General features: G+C 33.2%; 1 protein-coding gene across 9 annotated transcripts; it reads right to left on the reverse strand.

Annotated features, from left to right (window-relative positions):
• Positions 1-16,658: 16,658 nt before the first annotated feature.
• Positions 16,659-25,783, reverse strand: LOC107604801 (diphthine--ammonia ligase). Of its 9 annotated transcripts, none has more exons than XM_088489559.1 (14): positions 25,185-25,722; positions 24,476-24,584; positions 24,300-24,371; positions 24,066-24,145; positions 22,865-23,090; positions 22,716-22,748; positions 22,279-22,361; positions 22,039-22,111; positions 21,414-21,747; positions 20,975-21,306; positions 20,001-20,338; positions 19,256-19,610; positions 18,990-19,146; positions 16,659-17,288 (listed from the first exon to the last, which is right to left on the reverse strand). In XM_088489559.1, exons 2-14 carry the CDS (start codon positions 24,551-24,553, stop codon positions 17,155-17,157), a joined length of 2,295 nt encoding a protein of 764 aa, XP_088345685.1. In that variant the 5' UTR covers positions 24,554-24,584; positions 25,185-25,722; the 3' UTR covers positions 16,659-17,154. The 9 variants fall into 9 exon arrangements, with proteins under 9 accessions (XP_088345685.1, XP_088345687.1, XP_088345686.1 ...); XM_088489561.1 differs by having other exon boundaries at positions 24,476-24,579; positions 25,185-25,718; XM_088489560.1 differs by having other exon boundaries at positions 24,476-24,591; positions 25,185-25,718.
• Positions 25,784-27,252: the final 1,469 nt, after the last annotated feature.

The following is a 27,252-nucleotide window of genomic DNA, read 5'->3' on the forward strand; positions in this document are numbered from 1 at the left end:
GAATTTACATATGTTTTTAATCTTTGTTCACCAGAAAAAACGGCTAGATAGTATAATTCTTTGGAGATTATTGCACCACCAACAAAATGTTAAAAATTTCATATTAGACTGATCAAACTTTGGTCGAATTTAGGGAACCTAAATCCATTAATTCCATTGAAATGGTATTGATAATTGAGCAGGTAAATCTAATTTTATGTATAAAAATTTCATGATGCAAAATTCATAAATCATAATTTTCTATAATAATTACTATATGTGTTCTCTATGATTTTTAATGATGTTTTTGAGTCTCCATAATATAAATTTTTTTTAGTGTGTATATGTCTTTTTTTTTTTATTTGGTACGTGATAATTGAATAGCTGTATTTTGAGTTGTTATGACTTTATTTATTGCCTTAATTATTGACTATTAATTGATCTTAATTTTTCAGATTTTTATGTTCTTAGTTGGTGAAGTTAATTTTTTTTTTAATTTTTTATTTAATAATTTGGATATGTTCTATTATTTTATTTACTTTTTTTTTACTTTTGAAAAAATGACAAATAGATCCTTGATCTTTTGATCTGCAGATCTTTAAATCTTCAAGGATTTAAAAATACATTTAAGTCTTTGACCTCTTCAAAATTTAGACATATTGATCCCTCATGTTTATTTGGGTTTGTCAGATCTAACAGAAAAATTAAACGAGACTTCTATTGTACTGACCTGATTGATACGGATGCACACGTGAGAGGGTTTTTAAAATGGAACAAATTAGACACAGGAATCAATGTGTCCAAATTTTGAAGAAATGAGGAACTTAAATATATTTTTAAATTTTCAGAGACTTAATTAAATATTTACAGATCAAAAAATTAGAGATCAATTTGTCTTTTTCTCTTTATTTTTTTTGAATGTATTTTTATCTAAATGTCAAATGAAATTTTTAAATTTCTATTATGAAATGTTTCTTTATTTCTATTAGAGTAATGAAAGTCGCAAAAGTTTGGATTATTTAATTGGTTTGTGATCCAATTTTTTTTTATTAAACTATTATGAAAGAGTACATGGTTCATTTTAAATTGGATCTATATGTAATTAACTGTTTCATCTTCATAAGTTATTTAATTTGCCGTCTCTACTCTCTATACAAATTTACCTACAAGAATCTTCAATACACTTTTGTCATCTTATACGCAATATAAATAAATCGATTATGTTAAGTATACACTAAAATCAATCAGTAAAGTCAATTATTAGTATAAAATACATGTTAAATATAAATTCACATTAAAAATAAATTAAACCACACATATATTTATATACAAATATATTGGTAACTAATTTTTATTTTGGTATATCAATAGCATTTTTGTAAATTAATAACTGAAAAGAACCTTTTAACCAATATTTTGTCACAATATTTTTTCTTTGCTTATTGTTAATATTAATGTGGATATTTGCTTTTTTTTTTTGTTAAATAAAAATGAGCTCTTCACATTCTTAGCCCGAATTTGCTCTTATTGGTATAAAATGAATTGGATATATTGTATTTGAGCATTTAAGGGTTTAGTTCTAATGTTGAGGTTTCAAACCATTTGCTGCTTTTGTGTTATTTTTTATTGCCTTTGGGTGTTAAGTTTGTTTTTTCTTTATTTTTGTTGAAAGAAATGATATATTTAATCTCTATTGTATTTTATTGAATTTTTCTTTAATTATTTAATTGAACTTTATTGTTATTATGTATAGACAATAAATAATAAAATATTTTGTTTTGTAAAAAAGTAGAAAATAATTATTCATGCTTCTATAGATAAAGATATGAGATCTGATATCTAATATATGTATTTGGATCATTGTTATCAGAAGAAATTGTGTATGTTTTTGCGTATTTTGAAGTTAGCAACAACTATAAATTATACTGCACAACAACATATTTTTTTAAATTATTTTTTCAAACATAGACTACTATGAGACTCTCTTTCTGTAATGTAATACCATTACATGGTATTAAGTTGGTTCTTTTAAGAAAAAATTATAAATTATTTTCCTTAACACTTTTTTTTGGTTGGTGAGTATGTGGTTCATAGCATAGTATATAAATTGATTTTTATTTTATTCAGATAATTTGTGTACAATCCTCTTTTTGATTTTTTTTAGACAACGTTAAAATTAGAGATAATACTCAATTTGGTTCCTAACTCGAGTCTCAATTTAGTCCTTAAAGTTTTAATTGCCTCATCTCCAAACTTTTCAATTGACTCTGTGACGGAAACCACGGTAGGGACTAACATAATTAAAATTTAAAAAGTTCAGGAACTAAATTGTGGCAATTGAAATTTTAATGACTAAATTAAAACTCGAGTGTAACTTTAGGGACCAAACTAAATATTTTCTCTTAAAACTATGATCAGTATATATAGAGGGTGAGAAGCAATATATAAATGATAGCAAAACTATTAACATGTTGGTCATTCAAATTGAGAATATCAGGTGTGTTTTTTTTTATGTCCTTACTCAACAACTAATATATTTATACAAGCTATTTTGTATTTTTAATTTCTATAAAATATGTTCTCTCTGCCGTTTAAAGCTTAATGTTGCTATATTTAGAGAAATGGCGACCGGAACAATAATTTTGCGACAACAGGTAACCAACAGCTATCTGTGGTTGTCTTCCAATTTGCAAAAGTAAAGCCTTTTTAAGATATGTGAAAATTTAATCACTTTTAAATGATTATATCTTTTATTGTAGTTGTGTTTATTATTTATTAAGACGTGATTCAATTTAAATTTTTTAATTTTTATATTTTATAGTGTGATACTACATATAATAATAATAAAATAGTTAATATTATAATTTAAAATTAATAACAATTTGATTATTTTTATGTAAGTATGATCATTGGTTAACTTTATTTGGTCAAATTATTCATTCATGTAAAGTTGCTTGCATTCAAATATATGTCAAGTAAAAGTCAGTGTTTTTACACAATTATTTGATTTAATTTTTTTATAAAAAAATCCTATTTAATTTTTTTGAAAAAGTAATCAGTTGTCTAGAACTTAATAATATTCAATGTCGGTATGTCTACGTCAGTGTCTTATAGAAAATAACTGTTTAGTATTTAGTTTATTCTATGTTGTTTAACTTTCATACTATTTTTATGTAGGTTAGATTCTATGTTGTTATAGCCATTATTCTTGTTGTTCATCCTGTTCTATATTAGTGGTATAAGTCCTGTGTTTGTAATTGAAGTTAATGCGAATATATACTTCTGTGATGACAATAAAAAGGATATGAATGATGTAGTTAATAGGTACAACTCTATTTAGATTTATTTGTGCAATATTTTTAAAAATGATAATGTAATTATCTAATTAAATGTATTTTTTAAATTTATTTAGCAGTATCTAAATTAAAATCAATAATTAGTAGACAACAAAGAAACAATTTATTAAGCTGTAAAATTAACTATTTTTCCAACATATCACTGCAACAATTTAGACATTTATAGCATAATTATTTAAAAAAAATTCTAAGATTAGTGGCAGGAGAACAATAATTCTAAAACACTAAGAGTTAACATGATCAATTTTCTCTTTTGGTCTTAGCTAAATATACATTTTAAATAAGATAGATTCTTGTAAGGGATATATGATAATAGCGGTGATCACTTCAATAAATATGCTTTATTCTCTTGTGACACTAGAAAATTTTACGTGTGTCAAGTATGATTTTTTCTCTTTTCTCTTGCTTTTGGGAATTAAAAAAAAAAGGGGCAGTATCATTTTAAAATTGTTTATCAAAGAGCTACCATAATTTTAGTGCAAAAGTGGTTAAGAAAATGTCTAATAGTGCATTTTGTTTTTAATTTAACATGTTTTATCTTTTTAAAATTCTTATGAAGGCTAAAGAAAATTTTTATCAAGAAATACAGCACAACATGCAAATACAAATTGCACATGAAGAATGCTACAATAAAATTAGGTAGCTTATACACCAAACGAGAAAGATTTTTTTTTTTAATAAATATTTTAATTATTTTATTTACTGAAATAGATATTTTGAACACTTTACGTTTTTAGATTTTTGTTACATATCTCATTTATAATGTAACGAAACTATTATACACGAATCTCGTTTGTAAACGAGATAAAGCCAATCAGAGTCATATCTTATCTTGTTTATAGTGTAAACATAAACAAATACTGTGTAAATCAGATAAATTTATAATGGCTTGATTTTTAAGAAAATAATATATTAGTTTTAAATGGACAATTTCAAATCACTCGTTTTAGATTAAAAAAAATTAAAATTGATATCATTGTATAAAATTAAATTATATTAGAGAGACAATTTGCAAAAATTTTCAATTTAAAAAAAATTGGATTAACTTAAAAATAAAAATTAAATTGATATTCGTGAAATTTTTATAATAATACATATATTTTATTTACAGTGTAAATAAGATAATTATGAATTTATCTCGTTTATATTATAAACGAGATATGTGAATTTTTTTTTTTTAAATTTCATACATCTTAGTATAAATAAGATACGTGAATGTAAACGAAATATGTAGTAAGACCTAAAAATATAAATAGTGTCTAAAATACCTATTTTATTAAATAAAAGAATTAAAATATTTATTTAAAAAAATTCCAAAAAAAAAGGTTGTATACTTAGTTTCAATTTTCAATTTAATAAAGGAAACACTCGAAAAAAAAATATATTGCTTAATTGAGATGATCAATATCAACTGTTGTGAGAAATTAACCTTTTTCGTTGTTATAAAATTGTTTTTCTGTTGTCTACTTATTATTGAAATTAATTTGGATACTTACTTTTTTTTCTTAAGGGTTATATACGATTTTGATTCTTATGGTTTAGGCTAAAAAAAATTTTACCCTAACTTTTTTTTTTATACAAAATCGTCTCTAAGATTTTACGTAGCTTTAAAATCGTCTTTTTGGATCGGTTAATTTTTTAAATGATAAAAATATCACCCTCTCTGTCCTCACCACCACCATCACCCCACCTACTACCACTCCATCACCATCTGTTCATGAATCCAACAAGAAAAACACAACCTTCAACAACAATCTCAAATAAATCAAAACCAAAAAGAATAATTCATCACCAAAACCATCATCATTAACAAGAAACAAGAAATTCATCATCATCATTAACAAAACTCAGAATCATTAACAAAGTTCAGAACTAAAATTCTTCTTCTTCCATTAACAGAACTCATATCCAATTACAAGAATAAGAAATTCTCAAATTCAACTTCAATTACAAGAATCCAAATCAGAAATTCCCAAATTCATCTTCTTTTTCAATTTTTGTTTGTACCTGACATTTCTAAAAAGTTACATGTAATACCCGGTCTAACCGAAATTTAGTAAATAATAAGTTAAATAGGAGCGAATATGGTTGGAATATTTGGCAATTGGAATTTGATAATTTAAATACGATATTTGGATTCAGTGAATTTTTTCGAGTCGGAAAATATAGTTTTCTGCGTAAAAGTGCGCAGTGGAATTTTGACCGGCAGTACCGGCTGAGATCTGTCTGGTACTACAACTGAGGAAATTGATTATGGGTAAATAAGATTAAGAAATGAGGAATTATAATTAGGAAAGGTAGAAATATTTAAAGTGCGATTTAGAGCGCTAATCTTAGAGGTTTTGGCCCAAAATTGGGCCAATGGGCAAAAATAAATGAATCGGGCCTAAGTGGGCCCAAGACCCAACATATATAAACATTAGTTGTGAGCATTTCAGCTTATTTTACCCTAAAAAGAAGGGTTGGGGCGCTGATTTGAGAAGAGAGAAGAGAAGAGAGAAAACCTAACTCTCTTTGATCTTCAAACCACCATAACTTGAGCTACGGAGCTCCGATTGACGAGCCGTTTGCGGCCACGCATTGCTCTTCTCATCCTCTACAATTCTATCTAAGTTTGGTAGTGAGTATTTCATTCATCTCTGCCCAGTTTTCGAAATTCCCCACTGTTACACGTTTTTGGGTAGTTAGTGTTGAAATCTTGTGATTTTGGGTGTTTAGGGATACTCCAACATGGATTCTAAGTGGGTTCTATCCCTACTTCATATGGGCTGAGGTAAGAAGTGCTCAAACCCTTGTGATTTGTCATTTTTATGAGCCCTAGGTTGATGTATGTATGTGACATTGGTTATGTTAGTGTATTTGGTGATGTTGGTGCACAATTGGGAGATTGGTATTGCTTGAGGAGCTTTGGTAAGGCTTGGAGCTAAGGTTGGTGAAGAATTCCAAAGAAGAGGCTCAATTGGTTTGGCTACAAGAGGTACGATTTAAGTTTCATTTAAGTACCGTGTGTTATGATGAGAATTCCTAGGCTAGATGCCCCTAGGATTAAGTTTGGATTGTGTAAATGGTTGGTGCTAATATGCATAGTTGACATGTAATGTGAATTAATGATTGGGTTGAGAATTGTGTGACCTTGTATGCTTGGTGTATTGAGAATTTGATGTACTGGGTAATGAGTATTGATTTGTGGTTTATGCATTTAAATTGTGAAAATTGGGCCGGAGGCCGTGAATTTTGGGCCGGAGGCCGGAAAGAGGTAAGAAAGGTAAGTCGATGTGTGCATTGTATGATGGCACAAGTGATTGGATGAATTTCAGATAATAAATATATGAATGATTAGGTTGGTTATTGAAGAATAAGGTTTGAGAAGTTGAAGTGTGGAATTTGGTCATTTTGAGTGAAATTATGTAGACGAGGTATGTTTGGTTCGGTTGAGATATATTATGTGATCATATATGTGATTATGATTATTGATGCCTTAATGGTATGATGATGCATTAGAGATATGTATGTTGTGATATATGCTTGGGGAATGATTAAGGTTGATTTGTGGGTGAAATCACGTGATAGTGAGTATGATATTGATTACGTATAATGATGGTTGATTGGAAATGGTATTATTGGAAATTGGGATGAGGAATGATGTATGACATGATATTGTGTTTGTCCTTTAGCCATTTGATTGAGAAGTGTTAAAATGGTTAGATGTGGTTTTGGGAATTTTTGGTAAAGTGTCAATGTGTGAGTTGAGGATGGCTTGATGTGGATTTTGGTACATTTTGATTGATTTCAAAAAGGGTTGAAATTGGCATGTTTTGGTTGATTTTGAAAAGAGTTGAAAATGGCTTGTTTTGAAAATGGCACCTAGTGGTTTTGTATGAAAATATAGTTTTTGGGCATACTTTGACGGGACATAACTTAGACTACGGATCTCTGTTTTGTGCCAAATCTATTTAGAAATGAAATTGGATCTGAGATGTCCATGCCGTTTGAAGAACGGGTGAAAAATGATTTAAAATGAGAAAGTTATGTCCGTCGGAAGATTGGGGGTTGAATCTGTAAATTCTGCAGCTTTTAACTTAGAAAATTTTTAGCAGAATGACCCTCCACGCGTAGGCGCACTTGGCGCGTACGCGTCGTTCTTCAAGAAGGCACTATCCACGCGTGCGCGTGGTGTGCGCGGGCGCGTTGATGCGCTGCACCAAATGCCCAGCTATTTTCCCGAGAGTTGTGCCAGTTTTGTGCCTGGGGCGCAAGAGCACCCACGCGTACGCGTGGCTGACGCTTGCGCGTCGTTTGGCTATTTTTCAACCCGCGCGTCCGCGCGTATGATGCTTGCGCATCGATGAGTTTTGTGGCCATCCACGCGTGCGCGTACGCGTGGCCCTGTTTTCATGCCAAAGTTGATTTTTGATTTTTAAAAGTCAAATCTCATACTTCTAAGCCTCCGATCTCACCTCTTATGTATTAAATCATTCTGATATGCCTAGCAATGAGCTAGGGGATGTGGTAACTTGCGAGTGAAGCAAGGGGAAAAGTTATGATCAATGATGATCAAAGATGATTATATGAGATATGGAGGATGACGGTGGAAGTACCGTGTATGCCATGAGCCGGAGGGCTATATTTATTTATAAATGGCCCATTCTTGATTGGACCATGAGCCGGATGGCTGAGTTATTGCCGGGTTACGGCAAAGCCATTATTGTTTATGGCTGAGTATAAATGCATATATGATTAATGAATGAATATGTTAAATGGATAATAATGAAAAAATATTGAAATGTGATGTGCGACCCCGGGTAGTAGGCAGTGGCGTTGTCCACTTGCTCCGGGTATGAGACGGAAAAGGAGGATTATGATAAACGAGTTTAATCGTGGGGTTTTGAATAAATGTGTATTTGTGATACCTGGGTAGTAGCAAGGGTCGTGGTTCGTCCCGCTTGCTCCGGGTCATTGTCTGAGGATTGATAATAATGAAGGGTGATTATGAATAAATGTTTATTTGTGATACTTAGGTAGTAGCAAGGGTTGTGGTTCGTCCCACTTGCTCCAAGTTAATGTTTGAGATTTGATAACAATGAATGTTGATAATATGAATTGAGATTGAATGAATATATGTTTGAGATGCCTGGGCAGTAGCAATGGTTGTGGTTCGTCCCACTTGCTCCGGGCCAATGCTTGAGATACATGGGTAGTAGCAAGGGTTGTGGTTCGTCCCACTTGCTCCAGGTCAGAGATTGCGACGCCTGGGTAGTAGCGACAGTAGTGGTGAATCCACTCGCTCCAGGTTGAGCTTTTAGACACCCGCCTGGGTAGTAGCCGCAGTAGTGATTATTTCACTGGCTCTAGGTTGAGCGGGCAGTAGCAAGGGGGTTGTAGCTCAAACCTACTTGCTCCGCAAGGGGTGTTTCTGTCCAATGGTTAGCTACCAGGACATGTCGGGTTGGCTATATAACCGACAGATGATATCATCAGCCATAGGGCAGACATTCATCATTTGCATATGTTTGAATTGTTTGGGTTTGCCATTTGTCTTGGATTTCTACATCATATATGCCATGTTACCTGACTATATGCTACTTGTTCTACTTGTATCATGTTTGTGTATTACTTGCTTGTATTGCTTGTGTTTGTACAACTGAGAGGCCCCTCATGCTGGTGTCGGTGGGTGTGAGGGCTGTTCTTGATGGGATGAATTGATGATGCGATTGCATGATGATGTATTGATATAGAACTGCTGAGGCAGAACAACTGGTGATGGTTTTGCTTATGATTCTGAGTCTGATTCGTGGAAGAGTCAGCGAGTTGGAAAACATGTGAAACATGAATTGAATTTAGCACTCCCTTATGACAGTTGCCTATTCATGGATTAGTGAGAACCTAGGATGAATAATTGGTGAAGAAGTTTAGGATGCTTAGTGAGTTTTTGTTGCAGTACATTGAATTTATTTGGCACTTTTACCGTACTGGGAACCCATGGGCCCGGGGTTCTCATTCCGTATATATCTCTTGTTTTTCAGATACAGGTCCAGGTGCTCAGAAGTGAGTTGTGGGTCATCTGAGAGACGGCGAAGATCTTTATTTCCTCTACTTTGTGTTTTGATTAGAATCTCTCCACCTTTGTTTTGGAAAGTTTATATTATGTATTGAACTCTTTGAATTTGCCTATAGAGGCTCTCATGTTTCCTTCGGGAGAGATTAGGATATACTGTTGTCAACTAATTTCATAATGTACTCTAGCCGACCTAAACTTCGCGGGTCGCGACTAGTAGCTACTTACTTATGTTATATATATCTATCTGTTATCTATCTCTTAATCTCCTCTACGCCTTGTCCGTATATTGTTTTCGGCTTCACGGTTTATCTTTTGTTGTCGAAACGTGAGAGATACGTCTTTGCGATTTTATTTCTACTCTTTTCAGGCTTCTCGATTAATACTCCTTTCGCAATTACCTATATTTATTTATTAAAAATCCACCTGAGAGTCGTACCACCGTAATATCATTGACTTATGACTCGAGCATAAGGATTTGAATATTAGGGTGTTACATTACACTTTTTTTGTGGCTGATTTTGAAGGCACTATCTAATTTTCAGAAGAAGAGACACTAACTTTTTCTCTTTACAAATCTCACGGCATTTACCCCTCACTATGAAACTTTCAAAGATTTTATTAGAACCTTCAACTTCATCGAAGGCGGCAGCGAGGGGGACGCTGTTGGTAGAGGTAGAGGCGCCGCTGAACTGCTGGAGGATACGAGGAACACAACCACCACCACCACCTCTCCGACGACGACAAGGAACACGAGGACGAGGGCCAAACACGTGGCGACGAGGCGAGGGCAAGTCACGGCGAGGCAAGGGCGTGAGTCGCAGCATTGCGAGGGCGAGGGCCAAGCGACGGCGAGGACGAGGTGCAGCGAGGCGAGGGCGACGGCGAGGGCAACAACAAGGCTTCCTTCTATCTTTCTCTCTCTCTCTCTCTGAGTTTTTGCTTCTCTCTCTGAGTTTCTACTTTTCTCTCCTCTGAAGTTGTGATGGAGATGATGATACTGAGGGTATAATTGTTCGAAAGACGATTTTAAAACTACGTTGAACCTTAAGCATGATTTTGTAGACAAAAAAAGGTTAAAGATGAAAAAAATTTTAGCCCAAACCATAGGAACCAAAATCGTACTTAACCCTTTTATTAAATTGTAAATTAATTCTCCACATTTTTTGACCCAATTTGCTCTCTTTGGTATTAAGTGAATTTGACATATTGTGTTTGAGAATTTAAATTAAATTAGATAATATTTTTTATGATTTTATTTAAACTAAGAAATCATAAGTCAAGTGTTAATTGAATTTTTTACTTAAAAAATAGGTATAAGTTGAATTTGGTAATTTTTTATGGTACTACTACAATAACTTTTGTAGTGTTTGATAAGGAGGCCACAATTCTACTCGGACAGACCTATGCTGAGATGATAAAAGAGTTGAATGTAAATAATTTTTACTATTATAACCATTTTGAAAGCCAAACTTATAATTTGAAATCAGGCTCCAATGGTTAGTAGACAATACTATGAAGTACTTGATGAATGTTTGAGTGATATCATGAGATTTTTTTGCAACATATAAGATAGATTTGCCTTTTGAAAAAAAAATAGTTATACTAGGTGAGATTTTTGACAATTTCTTTCTATCATTCCACGAGAGTCGAGACAAGATATTGTTTATTCTACCCTGAATTTGACTTACCTTTGAAAGTTTTGCGGTATTCAAACAAACAAAAAAACATGAGACTTTTTTATAGGTGCAATTACTTTAGATCAAGTTGAGACAAGCAATTTGGTGAGTGGTTATTGAAAGTTAGTGATGGTCTAATAGGTGACAATATAGATGGTAAATCTGAGATATATATTCTAGAAGATATTGTTATTCTTTTTTCAAACTAGGTATTTGATGAGTTGGTTCATTTTTTTTTCTAAATATTTTGGAAATCATATCTTCAAAAAAAAATTCAAAGCAAAAATTATACTGTCTCCTACACTGGACATTGTTGAAGAGGTCAACAACCATCTAATGGCTATCAATCCTAGAGGAAAAAAATTATATCTTAGTTCAGATTCAATTTGTATGGATAAAGGGAATATAAAGAGTCAACTAGATCTCTATGGTCCTGAATTATTGAATAGCATAAATTGTTCTGGTTTGCCTCCTCATAAATTAATACTCGAGGTTGGTATTCTGGTGATATTACTGAGAAATATTGACCAATCCAGTGGTCTTTGTAATGGTACAATGCTAAAAGTTAAAAAGCTTGCAAATCATGTCATAGAATGTAAAGTCTTAACGGGTACAATGTTGGTCATATTACTTTGATTCCAAGAATGAATATAGTACCAACAAATAAAATTGTCCCAGTTAGGTTTCAACGAAGACAGTTCTCTTTAATAGTACCTTTTGCCATGACAATTAATAAGTCTTAAGGACAAACTTTATCTCATATTGTATTATACCTGTGTAGACCAATTTTCACACATGGTCAACTATATGTGACACTTTCAAGAGTTAAGAGTAAGAACGGTTTAAAAATTTTATTCATGAATTACGCTGGAATGTTTGCAAATTCAACCATCAATATTGTTTATAGATAAGTCTTTAAAAAGATAGGATTCTAATGTAAATATTTTAATTTTATTTTAAATTGTGTATTGAAATCAATAAATAATTATTTCACTTCGAAGGAATGTAAAATGATCATTACTTACTATTCTCAAGTTAAACTTTGATTTTGGTATGGATTTTGTAAATTTTTTAGGATAGTAATTGTTTTGTATGTTTTTTCTTAAAATATTCAAAAATGTAAATACTTTTTTTTATATTTTTATGAATTTTTCCTTGTAGGACACAGATATATACACTAATAAACGCAGAAATTAGGTACTAAGTACTCATGATACGTTCATAGTGAGTTAGGATACACAGTACCTGAGATTTGTTTAGATGCTTATAAAAATAGGTAGTAGTCGAGATATGTTGTGTCATTTGATTTTTTTTTTTTGAAAAATTATGAAGTTGTATATGACTCAACGTTAAAATTACGTGTGTTCTGAGAATATTAACAAGCTAATGCGATGTGGCATATGGCCAGAGTTCTGGACTTTGAGGTTAGTTAGTATGTCTGTCTTTTATTTTAAATAGTTAATTTATTGAAATGTTAGAATATTTTGATTTATTTAATTTTGAAGTTAATCTATTATTATTTTTTTATTTAATTAGTTAGGAATTCTATATTTTCTATATGTTAGGATATTTGAATTTAAGTAGTTAGAGTATGCCTTAGAAATGTTGTTTTAAATTTAAATGGTTTAAGTTGTTCAAATTGTTGAAAGAGTATTAGTAAACATTAGACTATGGTTAATTATATTATGAAACTATAGTTATTTTAACCGAAAAAATATATATTAAGTTGACATGTTAATAATATAATTTAGTTAAATTAAATTATTTATTTAAATTGTTTGCTCTGTTATATGAAGTATATTTTTTTTGATTAAATTTACTCTATTATCTATAATATGTAGTGACATTATATTATTTAATTAGTCAATTGTATATGAAATTATTTTTTAAAATTAAATTATTTATTCTGTTATATAGGAACATTGTGTATTTAATTAGTCAATAGTAAAATTCAATTAATTTATTTAGATTAGTTTGCAACATCATATGCAATAATACCGAGAGGACTAATCAATGTGGTTCCAGTCATTGCAGTTGCTCTTGCCACGTCGTGTGACGTTGTCTACCCCACCACCTAACGTGCTACTACCATACATTAGAGAGATTAGGTTTAGACATGTAGTAGGGTTAAAGGATTTTATCTTTGACAATGTCTTACTCTTTGCATTTGTAGAGTAGTGAAGACTTGAGACCCATACTTTTTACCTTTCGTAGGGCGAGATCACCATCACATTCCAAGATGTAACTTACCATCTTGGTTTGCGCACATATTGTGACCTGAATGGCGGCTGCACTAGGGACTTCCAGCAATACCATTGATAAGATACCTTTTGCCCTCTGTCAATTTGAATCGGGTATTAAAGTTGGAAGTCATATGACGTATGCGGAATGCATGGTGAGCTGTTGGAGGATGCCAACCACTGCTAGGAGCATTGAGGGTAGCTTGTATGGCCTGCGAACTATCAGAAATAAGAAGACCCTGTTGCTAAGTCATGTGCTGCATCAAATTCGTCATAAAAATGCCCAGGACTCGGTAGACTCAAGCCCAACCAGTGCAAAAATTATAGGAATGATATTGTTATTATCATCTTGTGCCACAGTAATCAATAGCACTCCTCCGTATTTGCCGTACAGGCGTGTCCCGTCAACTGATACCACTGGCTTGCAGTACTTAAAGGCTTTGATGCACGGAGAGAAGGCCCAAAATACCTTATCAAACTGGTTAGAATCTCTGTCAATCATGTTGTCATTGTAATACAGGACTGCAACGCAATCATGCACCATGCTAGGTAGGCATTCTTGCAAAGCTTGTAATAGGAAGGAAAGCTTGTTATACGACTCTTCCTAATCACCATAAATCTGAACAATCACCTTTTATTTTTCCATCCACACCTTTCGATATCATATTATCATGACTTGAAATGATAACTCTATTGCACTGCACTTTGCAATACCGGGATGAAAACAGATGGATCATCATGTATAATTGGCAAGATCATAGTGCAAATCAAGCTGCTATCCAATTGCGCATGGTTTTGGGAAATAGTTGGCACCAAACAGGTACATATAATAAATAACGTAATAAACATTTTCTTCTTAATTTCATAAAATGAATGCAATTGATGACAATTACCAATTGTTCAAATTCTGCCAAAGTGCTACACGAAGGCTCCATGGACACCGAGTAGAGAATTGCTTGCCTCTACAATGGTGTTTTAGCCTATCATACTCCAAAATTCTGTATTCAGCATTCCTTCGAATGCTATAGTTCTTGACTGCCATGAGAATAGCATCTCTACTCCTGAACCTATGGCCGACCCAAAAGTCAACTCCGTCATCCGTGTTGTAATCTTCCCCTTCGCTACAGTGGAAAAGATCATCTAGTTGCATTGCTTCCAAGTTAAGAGTGTGATAGTAGCTTGGAACTTCTGACAACTGTAAAATGGCCAGTGGTGGAGGAAGAACTCGAACACCACCACCCAATTGAGTCTCTAGCACAAACTCGTTAGAGGATAGACTCTGGTTAGATGATCCAGATGCGGTAATGTAAATATGTAATCTGAATCAAAATCACTCAATTCTTCCTTGACACGATCAACTGGTTCGGCAAAGCGCATCAATTTTGCCTCTGCCGAGGGTGCATGAGGGTTCGAGGACAACGGCCCACAACCACCACCTACGTCACGAATCATAGCGTACCACTCTATCACATGCCGCAGCATTAGCCTCACATGTATGTTGAACATGATTGTCACCTGCTGATCTGCTTCAATAAAAAATGTCCTGTTTTGAAACCCTCCACTCAGGAGCGCTGATAAAAATCTGTACGTAACTCTCCCAACCTCCTTGGAATCTTGTGTTCCCATACTAGTCAAAATGAGAATTTTTAGCACGTCCAAAGAATCAAGACGGCAAGTGCGCAACATCACAGGTGAATCGCACTCAAATGTCACTCTCCCTCACCACTTCTAATTATCTCATTCGGATAAACTACCACAAAAAAGAACTGATTCCTAGCCATGTGTATGAAGAATAAAAAGAAGGAAAATACAAATTAGTGGAATTGGTATAATGTAATGAGTCAAGAACCTTTTTATATATTGTATTTTGACAATATATCTAAGGTACTAAGTCACCTAGATATAAACATATTCCGGATATTGAGTCACCTAGTTGCATAAACACGTATCTCAGGTACTGAAACACCTAGATACATGAATGTATCCCGGGTATTGAGTACTCAATTTCTAAACAAACGTGCAGTTTGTATGTATCCCAAGTGTAATCGATTTATTCGTTTTAGACACTATTTCTTATCTCAGGTACTAAGTTATCGGATTATGTTTTTAATGATTTTTGTGCCTCCGGAGATGTGTAATGGGTATTTAAAAAAGTAAATACTCTATAAATAACAACATTAATTTTTTTGTAATATGCATCGGAAATAAAATAAAAGAATATATATAATTAGGTTTCTCAGTGTAGTTGTATAGGCCTTTTGATTATTTTTCTGCTCTGATTTGATTTGATTTGACTTGACATCTCCATTAGATTTCTTTTTCTCTTGTTATTATGGGAGTGTGTTTGGTTCATGTAAATCTCTTTTAATCTTAGGTGCATACTATTGTGTAGAAAGAAAATTAGTTCTACATGTGTAGAGAAATGCTTGTCAAAGTATTACCCTACATGATCTTATTCTATTGTGTGCAGGGACGGATCTAGAGGGGGCGAGTAGTGGCCTCGACCCCCCAAGATTTTTAGAAATTATATTTATATATGAGATATGTATTTAAAAAAATAAAAAATATTATATAATTTAGTATTTTATATGTATTATTTTTTATTATGTGATAGATTTATGTCTTAATTATTTAATTCACTAATATTTTTCACTTAACTAATTTAATATCATATCCTCAAGTCTTTGTAACTTTCAAATTAGTTTTTATATAATAATCTTTATATTTATCTAAAAAAATTATTTGTTTATTTTATATTAACATATTTAAAATTTATATTATTATATTAATAATACCTTATGTAGTTATATTTTGGTAATCACATTGTACTTTAGATATTCTTTTCTTATAAAAAATACTTATTTTTATTCTAAATTTACGTTGTTGAAAGAAAAACTTTTATAAAAATATCTTATATCTTGTATTTTATAAAAGTATTGTGTCTTTCAAATAATTAATCATTTATCATTTATTTTCAAATTTTTAAAATTTTTTAAAAGAATTAATTTTAATTAATAAGATATGTGATCATTTTTAACTAAACACGCTATAAATTATTGGTACTTTATAATTTTATGATGTACTATTGCTATTGTTATATTTTTTTTATGTAACTATCATATTAAAAATAAAATTGTGAAAAAAATTTATAATTATATATATATATATGATAAATTTTTCGAAAAATTAACTCCAATAACTATATGTTAATTATTTTTATGGAATGGAAAAAATTTATCTAAAATTCGGCCCTCCATACTAAACTTTCTGAATCCATCCCTGATTGTGTGAATAGTGAGTGTACAGGCAACAAAACGTGATGAAAATCTATAAAAGGAGACAAAATATGTAGTGTAAAGACTGCCTATGATTTACTTTAGCTATAATAAAGATGTTTGTGACTAAGCTTATTATAATTAGGTTTTTGAAATGAAAAAACTATTAATAAAAAAATCCAACAAAACAAAACACTCATTTTCCTCCCTTTTTTTCTCTCACAAACTTACCAAAGCCAACCCTAAACCCTATCAAAGCAAAGCCAACCAGCCACCATCGCATAAAACACGTTTCATCAGCTCTCACCACTATTGGTGTCGGAAGAGACAACCAGCGCTTGCCATCCTCGTCTTTCAAAGCCCTGCTCATCTCCTCGTCTCGTCAGAAAGTTAGTTCGGAGTTACCTTTGACATCGCAGTCTGGTGAAGCCCGCTTGTGTCGTTGTCGTCGTGGGCCACCCTGAACTCGTCATCGAGTCCTGGGTGCCGTCGTTGCCGTCAAACATTTCTGCTGCTCAGCCCTCTTCTTCCGTACAAAACATTGATAATTAATCTCTCTCAAATTAACCTCTAATCCACCACTAACTTCCCGTACAAAATGCTGACTCCTGTAGTCTGTCTCCTCAACATCACTTTCGACACTTTCATATTCAAGGGCCATTTAATGAGGAGACGCTCCACACTCGACAAGTGTCCTACTACACCTGTTGATATTTCTCATTTCAACACGGTAGTCCTTGTTTTAGATGAATTCTATAATGTTTTTAGTGTGATGTCTAAATTGCTTAACTTATCTTTTAAAGTAAAATATAAGATATTTAAAATAAAAATAAATCATTTAAAATTTATTAAATATTATTTATTTACCTTTTTTAATAACTTAAATACAATGTGAGCATTCACTCTTGTTTTAACATTCTTTGGGATGTTTGCAATTTGCAAATCATATTGGATTTTCAAATGTGGTACAAGAAAATTATTATTTTTGGAAATGAAAAAGTGCCCGAAACTAATCTTAATTCGTAATGGATGATGGATCAAAATGATTTGTGGAAGAGAAATGTTAACTGTAGATTTGAAATCACTAAAATATCTCTCATCTATAAAATTATTTTTTATGTAACCTAATATAACTGAAATAATAATAAAATAATCACTTTTATTCTAACGACAATAGCCTTGCTTTCCTCTCCCTTGCCCTCTTTTGCCATTGTGGGCTACTATGTTAAACTGAAATAAATATTTTACTTTTTATGTTATTAATTTTTGCTGGTGCTTTTCAAAATATATTCATATTAAAAATATAAAATAAAACTAGATATATATGAAACATATTACTCAAAAATTTAATTAAATATTCAAAAACTTTCTCATAATCATAAAAAACATAAAGAAGAATAGTTATTATCACTCCTGTTTTGATAATATCTTTTTTTTACAGATTTATACATATAATATAAGAAATTGTGTGAAGAGTAAAATTATCAAAAATAAAAATGACATTATCATTTTCCAACAGCAGAAGCAATAATAACTATAAACCATTTAGTTGGAGTTGATTAAACATAATGTTGAATTATTATTTTTTTTATTTATTTTACTTTATTTTTTATAATGATAGTACAATTTTAATATGTGAAAAACAATAAATAAATGAACAATACTACATAGCCAGCAAATATTTTTAACCAACACTTGACCAACAATAATTTACACTCATATTTACAGAGATTTTGCACATAAGAAACCTATAAATTGCACCTATATTTACCAGAGTTTTACATTCATAATCAATATAGTTTGTATCCACATTTTTTCAAAATTTGTATGTATAAATTAGTAAATTTTATTTGTTTAAGATAATTTAATGTTGTGCTTGTCAATTGATAGTTAAAAATACTAAAAATTGCTAGTCCCAAAAGTTTCTCTAAATAAATATTCAACAGAAGATAATGTTTTCGTATACACCATAAGAATTAAGTAACTACACTTTGAAGTAAATTAATACAGCCATGACAATCCTTTAAAGTACAACATTCCATGTGGCAGAACCTGATGTAATTTTAGTTTTACCCCTACCTTTACACCCAATCTAACATTCCCCAAGTGTAATTTTTTGTTTTGCCAAAACCAAAAGCAACAGAACCTCAGAAATCGTATTACTTTGGGAAAGATCAATGAAATTTGATCAGCCCCATTTGAACCTGAATTTCTCTAACGCCTATTCCATCCAAATTACCAAGGAATTCCAGTAAAGCAATCTTTCCACGTCCATTTCGTATATAAAAAGACAATATAAATATAACCAATCTAGAACATAAGAGTTTATCCAGCAATTTATGCCCAGGATTTCTGGGCGAGTAATTCGCAAGTTATTATATTGGACATGGATGAAGCAGACCTACCAGCACCGATGACAGGAACTATGCTGAAGATTGGCTCCTCGCCATTTAAAACTTTCTTCTGACTCGCTTCAGAAAGTTCCAATAGAGCCTTGTTGAACATAGGCAGCAGCATATCTATCGACATTTGAAGGCTTGCAGGGATATAGATCCTCAAACTCTGCACAAGATAGAGAGAATCAATTATTTGCATCAATACATTAAATAAAGAATGCTTTGGGCATTTAAGATGAAAACATCTAGCATGTCGTACTTAAACACATACTGACCATCAAATCTTCCCAGCCAAAACCATTATCGGTCATGACTTTGTCCAGAAGATAGAAGCAGAATCTTGATGACTTCTCCATGAGCGACTTATGTTGAAGATATTGATCATCATTGACAGAATCAGCAGACACAGAATTGAAACATATCTTTGCAGCATCCTCACTTGTAATAGATAATGTAACAGCACAAATCTTTCCTGGAACCACAAGTTTCCGAATACAAGAATCATGCCAATTTTCCTGCTTGAAACCCCAGTAGTGGGCTGCTTCAGAACCAGAACTTTCTGTTATGGTCTCAGTTGCTATCTCCGTGCCATCGTCAACATAAAGAACAGGCTTTATTTCTACACATGCACTGGAAAGATGCCAACCAAATCTTAGCATTAATATCATATCAACATTTATCATGAAGAAAAACACAAGCCATTCAATAAAAACCATCCCCTTACAACCAACCTACCCCATATCAAACAGTAATATAAAATAACAGCATAAAATAAAGTAAAAAAGAGAACTCAGCTAGTATGCTGAGAACTCAGAGCTGCTTTATCTTTAGTTATGCTGAGAACAATTCACTGATAAAAGATTCCACAACTCACAATAAGGAAATACAGAAAAGGAAATTATAATTCCTACAAAGTTATAAAAAGGCCTGCCTAAAAATTGCATATCCATAAATTTATGTGTATGGGTGTAGGAGTGCGTAGATCAGAGAAATCACAGATTTATGGGACGGCCATAGTACCTTTTAGGTAGATCAGGAACAAGGACATAAAGGACTACGGGATCTAATGCTTTGCAGGTGTTTTGTTCCTGTAACTGAAAGATCCTCATCTGCCTAAGGATTGTTTGTAGTTTCTCCTGCATATCATCTCTCTCTGATGATGAGACACGTTTAGAACAGTAAACAACAAACATAATTGCTGATGTGGATATTGAACAACGAAAGCATTTTGCCACAGCTTCACAGTTTCTGAGAGCCAGTTCCAGTTCAGCACTAGCACCTCCACTGCAAAGATTCATTGTTGGAGGGTCAAGTCCCAACTGACCAGCCATATGAAGTATATTATCATGCAAGGTTGCCTGAAAACCAAAGCATTAACATTATAAAAGGACATTTCACCAGATAACATTTGAAATGTGAAAGTATATACCAAATACCATACATTAAATGATGAAGAAAAGTTCGAGGTACCAAACAAACAGTCACTACAATTGTATCATTCAATCAGATAACTAAATATACTTTCTCATATTTTAATGAGAGCATCTATAATAATTCCCAAGACTTGAATCATGACACTCAAACATTATAGATATTTAGAAATGAAGTTCAAAAGGCAGATGATTATCTGGTTTCAACCAAGTAGAGACTGTAGTCAATAAACCAAGGTTATTTTGTCCAGTTGCTACAGTTGAAATATTAAGGATCCACTAAATTATTTTTTTTTTAAAAATATCACTCATCTTTGAGGACTCGCATTCTACAATTTTTCTCTATGGAACATGGTGCTTCCGTGGTACAGTAACTTTGTCATCAAGATCCAAGACTGGCATAGCACTTGTGGCTCCAAACCAGTATATTTTGACAAAAAAAAAAGTCATTCTACATATAGTTTTACTGTCAACATTGCATAGAATAAACCACTTTCAGTTGTGACCAAGTCAATTTTCACAATGAGAAAGGAAACGAAAATCATGACACGAGGGTGGATTTACCTGACTGTATGGCCCAATGCAACTAGGTGCCCAAGAGGAAATACTCTGTACATGCAAAACCTTTTTATCTTTATTATTTGACGCAAGAACTTCCATATATGCTTTGCTGAAACCCATCTCTACTAGAGGCATTTCAACTGTGCTACGTGATGGGACACCAAATGGACACCTCTGTTGGGTTATAAATTTCACATATGTCTCATTTGCCTCTGAGAACTTACTCATGTCATCTATGTAAAGGAGAATATAGACAACATTCTCCCATCCAAAGCCAAAGCCAGCTAATAGTGATTCAATTTTTGCCAAAACAGTCTTCAAATCTTCCCGCAAATCTGCTCTTGAAAAATAAGATACATGTCCGTCAAGGAAAGAAACTATGCACAAATATAACGAGGCATTGAAATAATCTGAAAATAAACAGGAAAGTAATGAAGACCACCATTGCATGAATATTGTAACGAGCAACTTAAGGAGAGTGTTCTCTTGTTATTTGTTCTTGAGATGTTAAATTTATGTGCCAAGTCATCAATTGGGTCAGCACTGCAATCCAACGGCTTAAATGTGTCTTCACATCTTTCTAAAGTGTCTTCCACTTCAAACACAGTTCCCAGTTTCTGAACTGAAGTTTCACTTATGTTGTCTGGTGATGTTAAAGATTGAATATCTACCTTCTTTTCCAAATGAAATTTCAATGGATGAAGGATTCCAACAGGAGCTATGGAATCTGAAGAGTGCCTCACAACTTGATATTCATCGAGCACAATTCGAGCATTCTGGAGATTCAAAGGAATATTATGATGAAAGAAGAAAATAGAAATAAAAATAGGGATTAAAATTGAAGCAAAATGAGTAGCAATTACAAGATTGAATTCTCAAGTTCAGTGTGATCACAAAATTGAAATCAATATGAACGAAAGCTAATTAAGACCAACTTTATGAACGGTAACAAATATGTAAGGAACAGCTCCAAATTCGAAATGTATAGTGGACCAGCCAGAGCACTAGGAATGTAGGACAAATAATCCAAAGATTACATAGCCAAAAGAGAGACAATATGAACTTACAATGAAGAGGGGGCAATCAAGAGTTAACGTTTCATATTCCCCTCCTTCACCACAAACATTAATTCCATATAAGCTGCAAAAGGTAATACAAGAAAGGATGAACTAGACAGAACTGTTAAAAAACCATAGCATGAAGTTATTCTAGAAACTTGGAAGAATTTGCATAGATACAACACAAAATAAATAAATAAATATATAAATAAATAAATAAAAATTGGAAAATAAATAACTTTGACATACTCTTTTAATTTGTGTAAATAAGCATTTAAGAAGGCTATTTCTTTACCCAAGTGATTTCCAGGCACCAAACCCATGGCGGCTACCTTGTAAAATAGATAAAGCATTAAATTCCAGACTAAAAACTGCCTTATACAAAAGCAAGTTGAACATAATAATTACTATATAGAAGTAAATGTCATCACTTGCATAACACTTTTTTTTCCATGGCACCATATCATTCGTACAACTCACTTCCATACATTCAACACCAAGGCAATGCTCAATTTTATAAAAGTACTAGCATTAATATCATGACATCTTTGAATGTTGTCAATTGTTGATAAGTTAGAATAAGAACAACCATATGATTAGAACATAGGAATTCTCTCCCATTTATAATGAAGAAGAAAAACCATAAAGAGCAAGAGACATTACAAGGAAAGTTAAACAAATTATACCTTTACAATCACAGCCAAAATTCCATTTGCAATCTGGTCAGGGCCAGAACTGAGTTAGTATTATATGAAATCTGAATGATAAGAACCAAAAAAACCAATGCGTAATTGCATGCATGCATGACTAGACTATCAATTATGCTGCCATTTACCATTTCTTGGAGGAGCAATGATTGATCTTGTTTCCATAAGTATGCCAGAGAAACAAGGTCTAACCTTGAACAAACACTTTCCACCCGCAATCTCTGATAGTCAGATGCAATGGCCCCAGAAGACACTGCAGTAACTTCAGGTATCTGCCTTTTCACCTCACGAAGTAAAATAAACATATCTTCAACTTCATCACCCTGGGTTGTTCTGTAACCAAGCTCTTGATGTCTATCAAGAAAATATCATTTGAAGGTTAAAACTGAACATTAATTATATAAATTCATATTCTAAAGCTTTGGAGAATGCAATCTGGAATAAGCATTTAGAATTACACACAAGTTTGATTACAAGAAAGGGTACCCTTAATAAAGAAGGATTCAGATTTGGTGACTGAATTAGGATGAAGAAAGAAAAAGGAAAAAGATAAGGGGATTCGTACTATGCCCTGCCCAAGTAAAAATGCTGAAAACTAATAATAAACTTCTCTCCGTGTTTCTCTCGTAGCATATGCTTATAAGTTCCTGTATACAAATGACCCTCTCCCACTACTGCTATAACAGATTCATCATGATTTCTTCTTAGGGCCTGGGCCGAGCTATGGCATTCTTCAAACCTTTTTATAAGGGAAATCATCCAACTCTAGATCAATTTCTATTGCCTAGGTCTGCTGGGTTTGGCAGTAGAAAAGAGAAATTTTTGTGGAATTGCATTTTTCAACTTCAACAACAGATTTCTCACAAACATGTTTTATGTGATAGGATTAGACATTTAGCATCAATTTGGAGCAGAGCTCATGACCATCATATAGAACTTCCTCTCTTAGACATGTTGAGAGATTGAAAAGCTATGCTTTATGGATAAATCTTTTGTTTTTTTTTTTTATTTTGTATAGGGGAAACCATATCCCCAGTTTGTATTATCCTTCTTCTCATCTAAAAGAATCTCTTTTTCTATATATATAAAACACATGATGCATCTCAATCTTTCTAAAATACATATCAAGCCTTCTTATGACAATAATTAAGACATGAATTGCAAGTAAACAAATCGCCTTTTGAACTTGCATAACATAATCCATAAAGCATGTTATGAGGACTTTTAGTTACATCCCAATTGCCTTAAAATTATCTGAAACTAACCTATGAACTTGCCTAAAATAAAATCATACGTTCTACAAAACAGATTTATGTCAATAAAGCTTGCCTTGTTGATCCTCGAATTCGCCTCCTAAACAGCGGCAACCCCATGCATTCCGCGTAGCTAACAATAATTTGATGACCAACCTAAAACAACAATCTCTAAACATGAATGAAGAAACAAAACTAAAACAACACTGACCTAACAATTGAAATGTTGAATTTTATTGCTACACCATATTCAAAGTATTACCAAGTTAAAATGCAAATAACCAGAATAATGTGAAAGAAGAAAACGTACGGTTTGGTACATGTAGCTATCGAGCTCGTCGACGTCATCATCAGCAGGTAACAAGTTTGCCAACGCAACTATCTACCTCCAACACCAAAAAGCGAAAATCAAAGGAAATTAAGAACAAAAATTAAGGGAAGAGAAATAATTTTAAAAAGTAAAACTAAAAAATAAAAAAGGGGAACCTGGTGGCCATAGTGAATGGACTTCATCATAGCGTAGCAGCTGTCTTTGCCGCCACTAACGAGCGCCACCACCTTCATACTCGCTCACTTACTCACTCACTGAACTGAACTGAAGACTTGAGTTTTAGGGCAAAAAGGGTAATTACCAAGGTTGCGAGAATCAAACCGGTCATTGAACCGATCAAGTGATGGTTCAATGGTTCAATGATCTAACCGAGGTTGAACCGCAGTTGAACCAGTTTAAAAAAAGTTCAACAATAACTTTTAATAATCAGTAATCAAGTAATCAATAACTTAACAGCATCATTTCCATTTCCCACAAAGGAGTAAAGGACTGAATAGTAAAGATCCTCAAATCCAGAAGCATACAATGGTAACACAAAACAAAGTTCAATTCAGTTACAAATTCCTAAACCTGCTGAATATAAGAGAGCCAAAGCGTATAATCATATTTAGTTTTTGGTATTCTAATCAATTAATCAGCAACATGATTCTGACTTTTGAATCCAAACTAGACTGAAAACACATCAGCAACGAAAACTAAATTGAATCCAATTCCAAACTCAGAAACCAAATTAAATTGAATTCAGCATCACATCAGCATTCAACAAATTAAATAAGTAATCGAATTCCAAACTCAGAACATAAACTCAGAATCTTAAAAATTAATTGGAAAAAAAAACATGAAACTGAAGAAGCATTGGCTTACGGGAGAGATGGCGAGAGATGAACGGCGATGACAAAGTGAGCTCGGAGAGTGTGAGACAGAGTTAGCTCACGGTGACAGTGTGCGACAGTTACCTAAAATCTGAGGAGAAGAGAAGGGGCGACAGCCAAAAACGGCGAGAAGCAGAGAAGCAGAAACTATGCACGCTGAGGAGGTGAGAAGCAGCGACGACCCACGGCGAGGAGCGAAGAAGCAGCGATGGCGAGAGAGAGCTCGAAGAGGAACGTTGACTCGGACAAAGACAGAGAGAGCGCTCGAAGAGACGACGACAGAGCAACCCTTTGCGACGGAGAGGCCACGAACTCAACTCAGACCTTCGTGCGACGGCGAGGAGAGGAGGAACGATGTGAAGAGAGCCGAGTAGAGCTTTCACAGGCGACGACGGCACCCACGGTCTGTCCCTGACGGCGGCGACAGCACCCTCTAGGAGAAGAGTTCGACGATGACTTTGAAGAGGGATGGGGGCTGCGGGCAACGTTCGAAGAAGGTTTAGGGTTGGTTCTTCTGCAGAGAGACAGGGGTGGGGTAAGGGTCTTGGGTGTATTTAGCATTTCTGAATTTTTACCGAATCGGTAACCTTCAAAAAATTCGGCCGACCGGGCGGTTCACTGGATAACTGCTAATTTGGTGGGTTAATATTCAAAATAATCCTGAAATTTGATTTCGACTTAATTTAATCTTCAAATTACCAATTGATTCAAATTATTCCTTGAAATTTTAAAACATAGTTAAAATTGGCTTTTTCATCTATTTCTGTCACCAAAAAACTGACATGACATGTGTAGTTAACACTTAGTAGTCTTAATAATTGTCTGACGTGGCAAAATTTTTGTATGCAATTTAGCCCCAAGTTTAAAAAAAAAAACTTAACAACCATTATTTCTCCCAAATCATTGAGTTTCTAGTGAATTGGGGAGCAGGAGCAAGCCTCACGTAACTCTAACATGTCCTCTGAATCTGCCTCTTTTCGTGCTTCTTTATTCTATTAGCCTTCATCATCCTCTGCTTCGGCCTCTGAGTCATCGTCGCCCGTCACAGCTGTGGGTCAGCATCTGTCTCTGTTCTGTCTCTGCGTATTCTGGTTCTTCTTTTCCGTCGAGGTGCTCGAATTGGCCATCTATCTCCACTCCTCTTCTGAATATTCCGCTGCTTGTGTTAGGAAGTTTTGGGTGACCCTGATCTGCATAGTGCTAGGTAAACAAATGTGAAAAGCTTTTAACTTGGCCTACAGTAACACCATGTGCGCACAACATCGACGAGACTTAAAATCACTTTCTAAAATTAGACTCTTGAGACTTAACCCTCTTTTTTGGTGTCATGGGATTCTGATTTCTTTTAATTGGAATGCCCACCATAAAAATTCATTGTAGCAAAGTTCTCTCAAAAGGGTGGACAACAACTATTTTCTTGGGAACATTTTTTCGAAAAACAAAGAGAGAACTTAGGTTGAAAGTTGAAATTTTCTGGAAAAAATTATTGTACTAATACTTTTACTTGAAGGATTTAATCTTACCTGATACCCGATTGATTTGATTGATTTCAGCTTCCTCAACAATTTTTCTTTTAACGCATTCATTCTTTTCTCCAGAATAAAAAATAATAAAAAAAATTGAACTTGATTTTGTTATCTGAACAAATTAGGGTGAAGATTGAGAAAATGAAGTTTAAAACTTTCTCTTTTTTATTTCTTTAGATTCTTCTTATGATGTGATGTATTGGACTCTTAGTTTTAATGGCTTGTTTGGCCAATGATGGTTGCTTCAATGGTAGAGAGAGAGAGGTGGTAAGTACAACAGAAGGGTAAAACTGAAAAAAAAAATTGTTGACTATATGGCCTCTGAAATTTCTCAGGTCAGCTTTTCGGTGACGGAAAACGACGGAAGAGTTAAATTGGGGCATGGGTCAAAATTTTAGGGTACAAATTGAGTCAATTAAAAGTTTTAGGACTAAATTGCGTCGGGGTCAAATTTCAAGAGTCATTTTGAGTATTAACTCCTAGTTTGGTCGGTTCTTAGGCCAATTTTTTGCCAAGCGGTTTTTACGGTCAATT

This window comes from Arachis ipaensis, chromosome B6 (assembly GCF_059453495.1).
Source record: "Arachis ipaensis isolate K30076 ecotype BB chromosome B6, ASM5945349v1, whole genome shotgun sequence".
Classification (NCBI taxonomy): Eukaryota; Viridiplantae; Streptophyta; class Magnoliopsida; order Fabales; family Fabaceae; genus Arachis; species Arachis ipaensis.

What these genes read in the sequence shown, in the direction of transcription:
- LOC107604801 (XM_088489559.1), bottom strand. Translation starts at nt 24,553, where the DNA reads ATGAAGGTGGTGGCGCTCGTTAGTGGCGGCAAAGACAGCTGCTACGCT. An exon ending in CATTGCTCCTCCAAGAAATG is followed by an intron (nt 22,749 to 22,864) that starts GTAAATGGCAGC and finishes GGCCCTGACCAG; the next exon opens with ATTGCAAATGGAATTTTGGC. An exon ending in TTTTGGCTGTGATTGTAAAG is followed by an intron (nt 22,362 to 22,715) that starts GTATAATTTGTT and finishes CTATTTTACAAG; the next exon opens with GTAGCCGCCATGGGTTTGGT.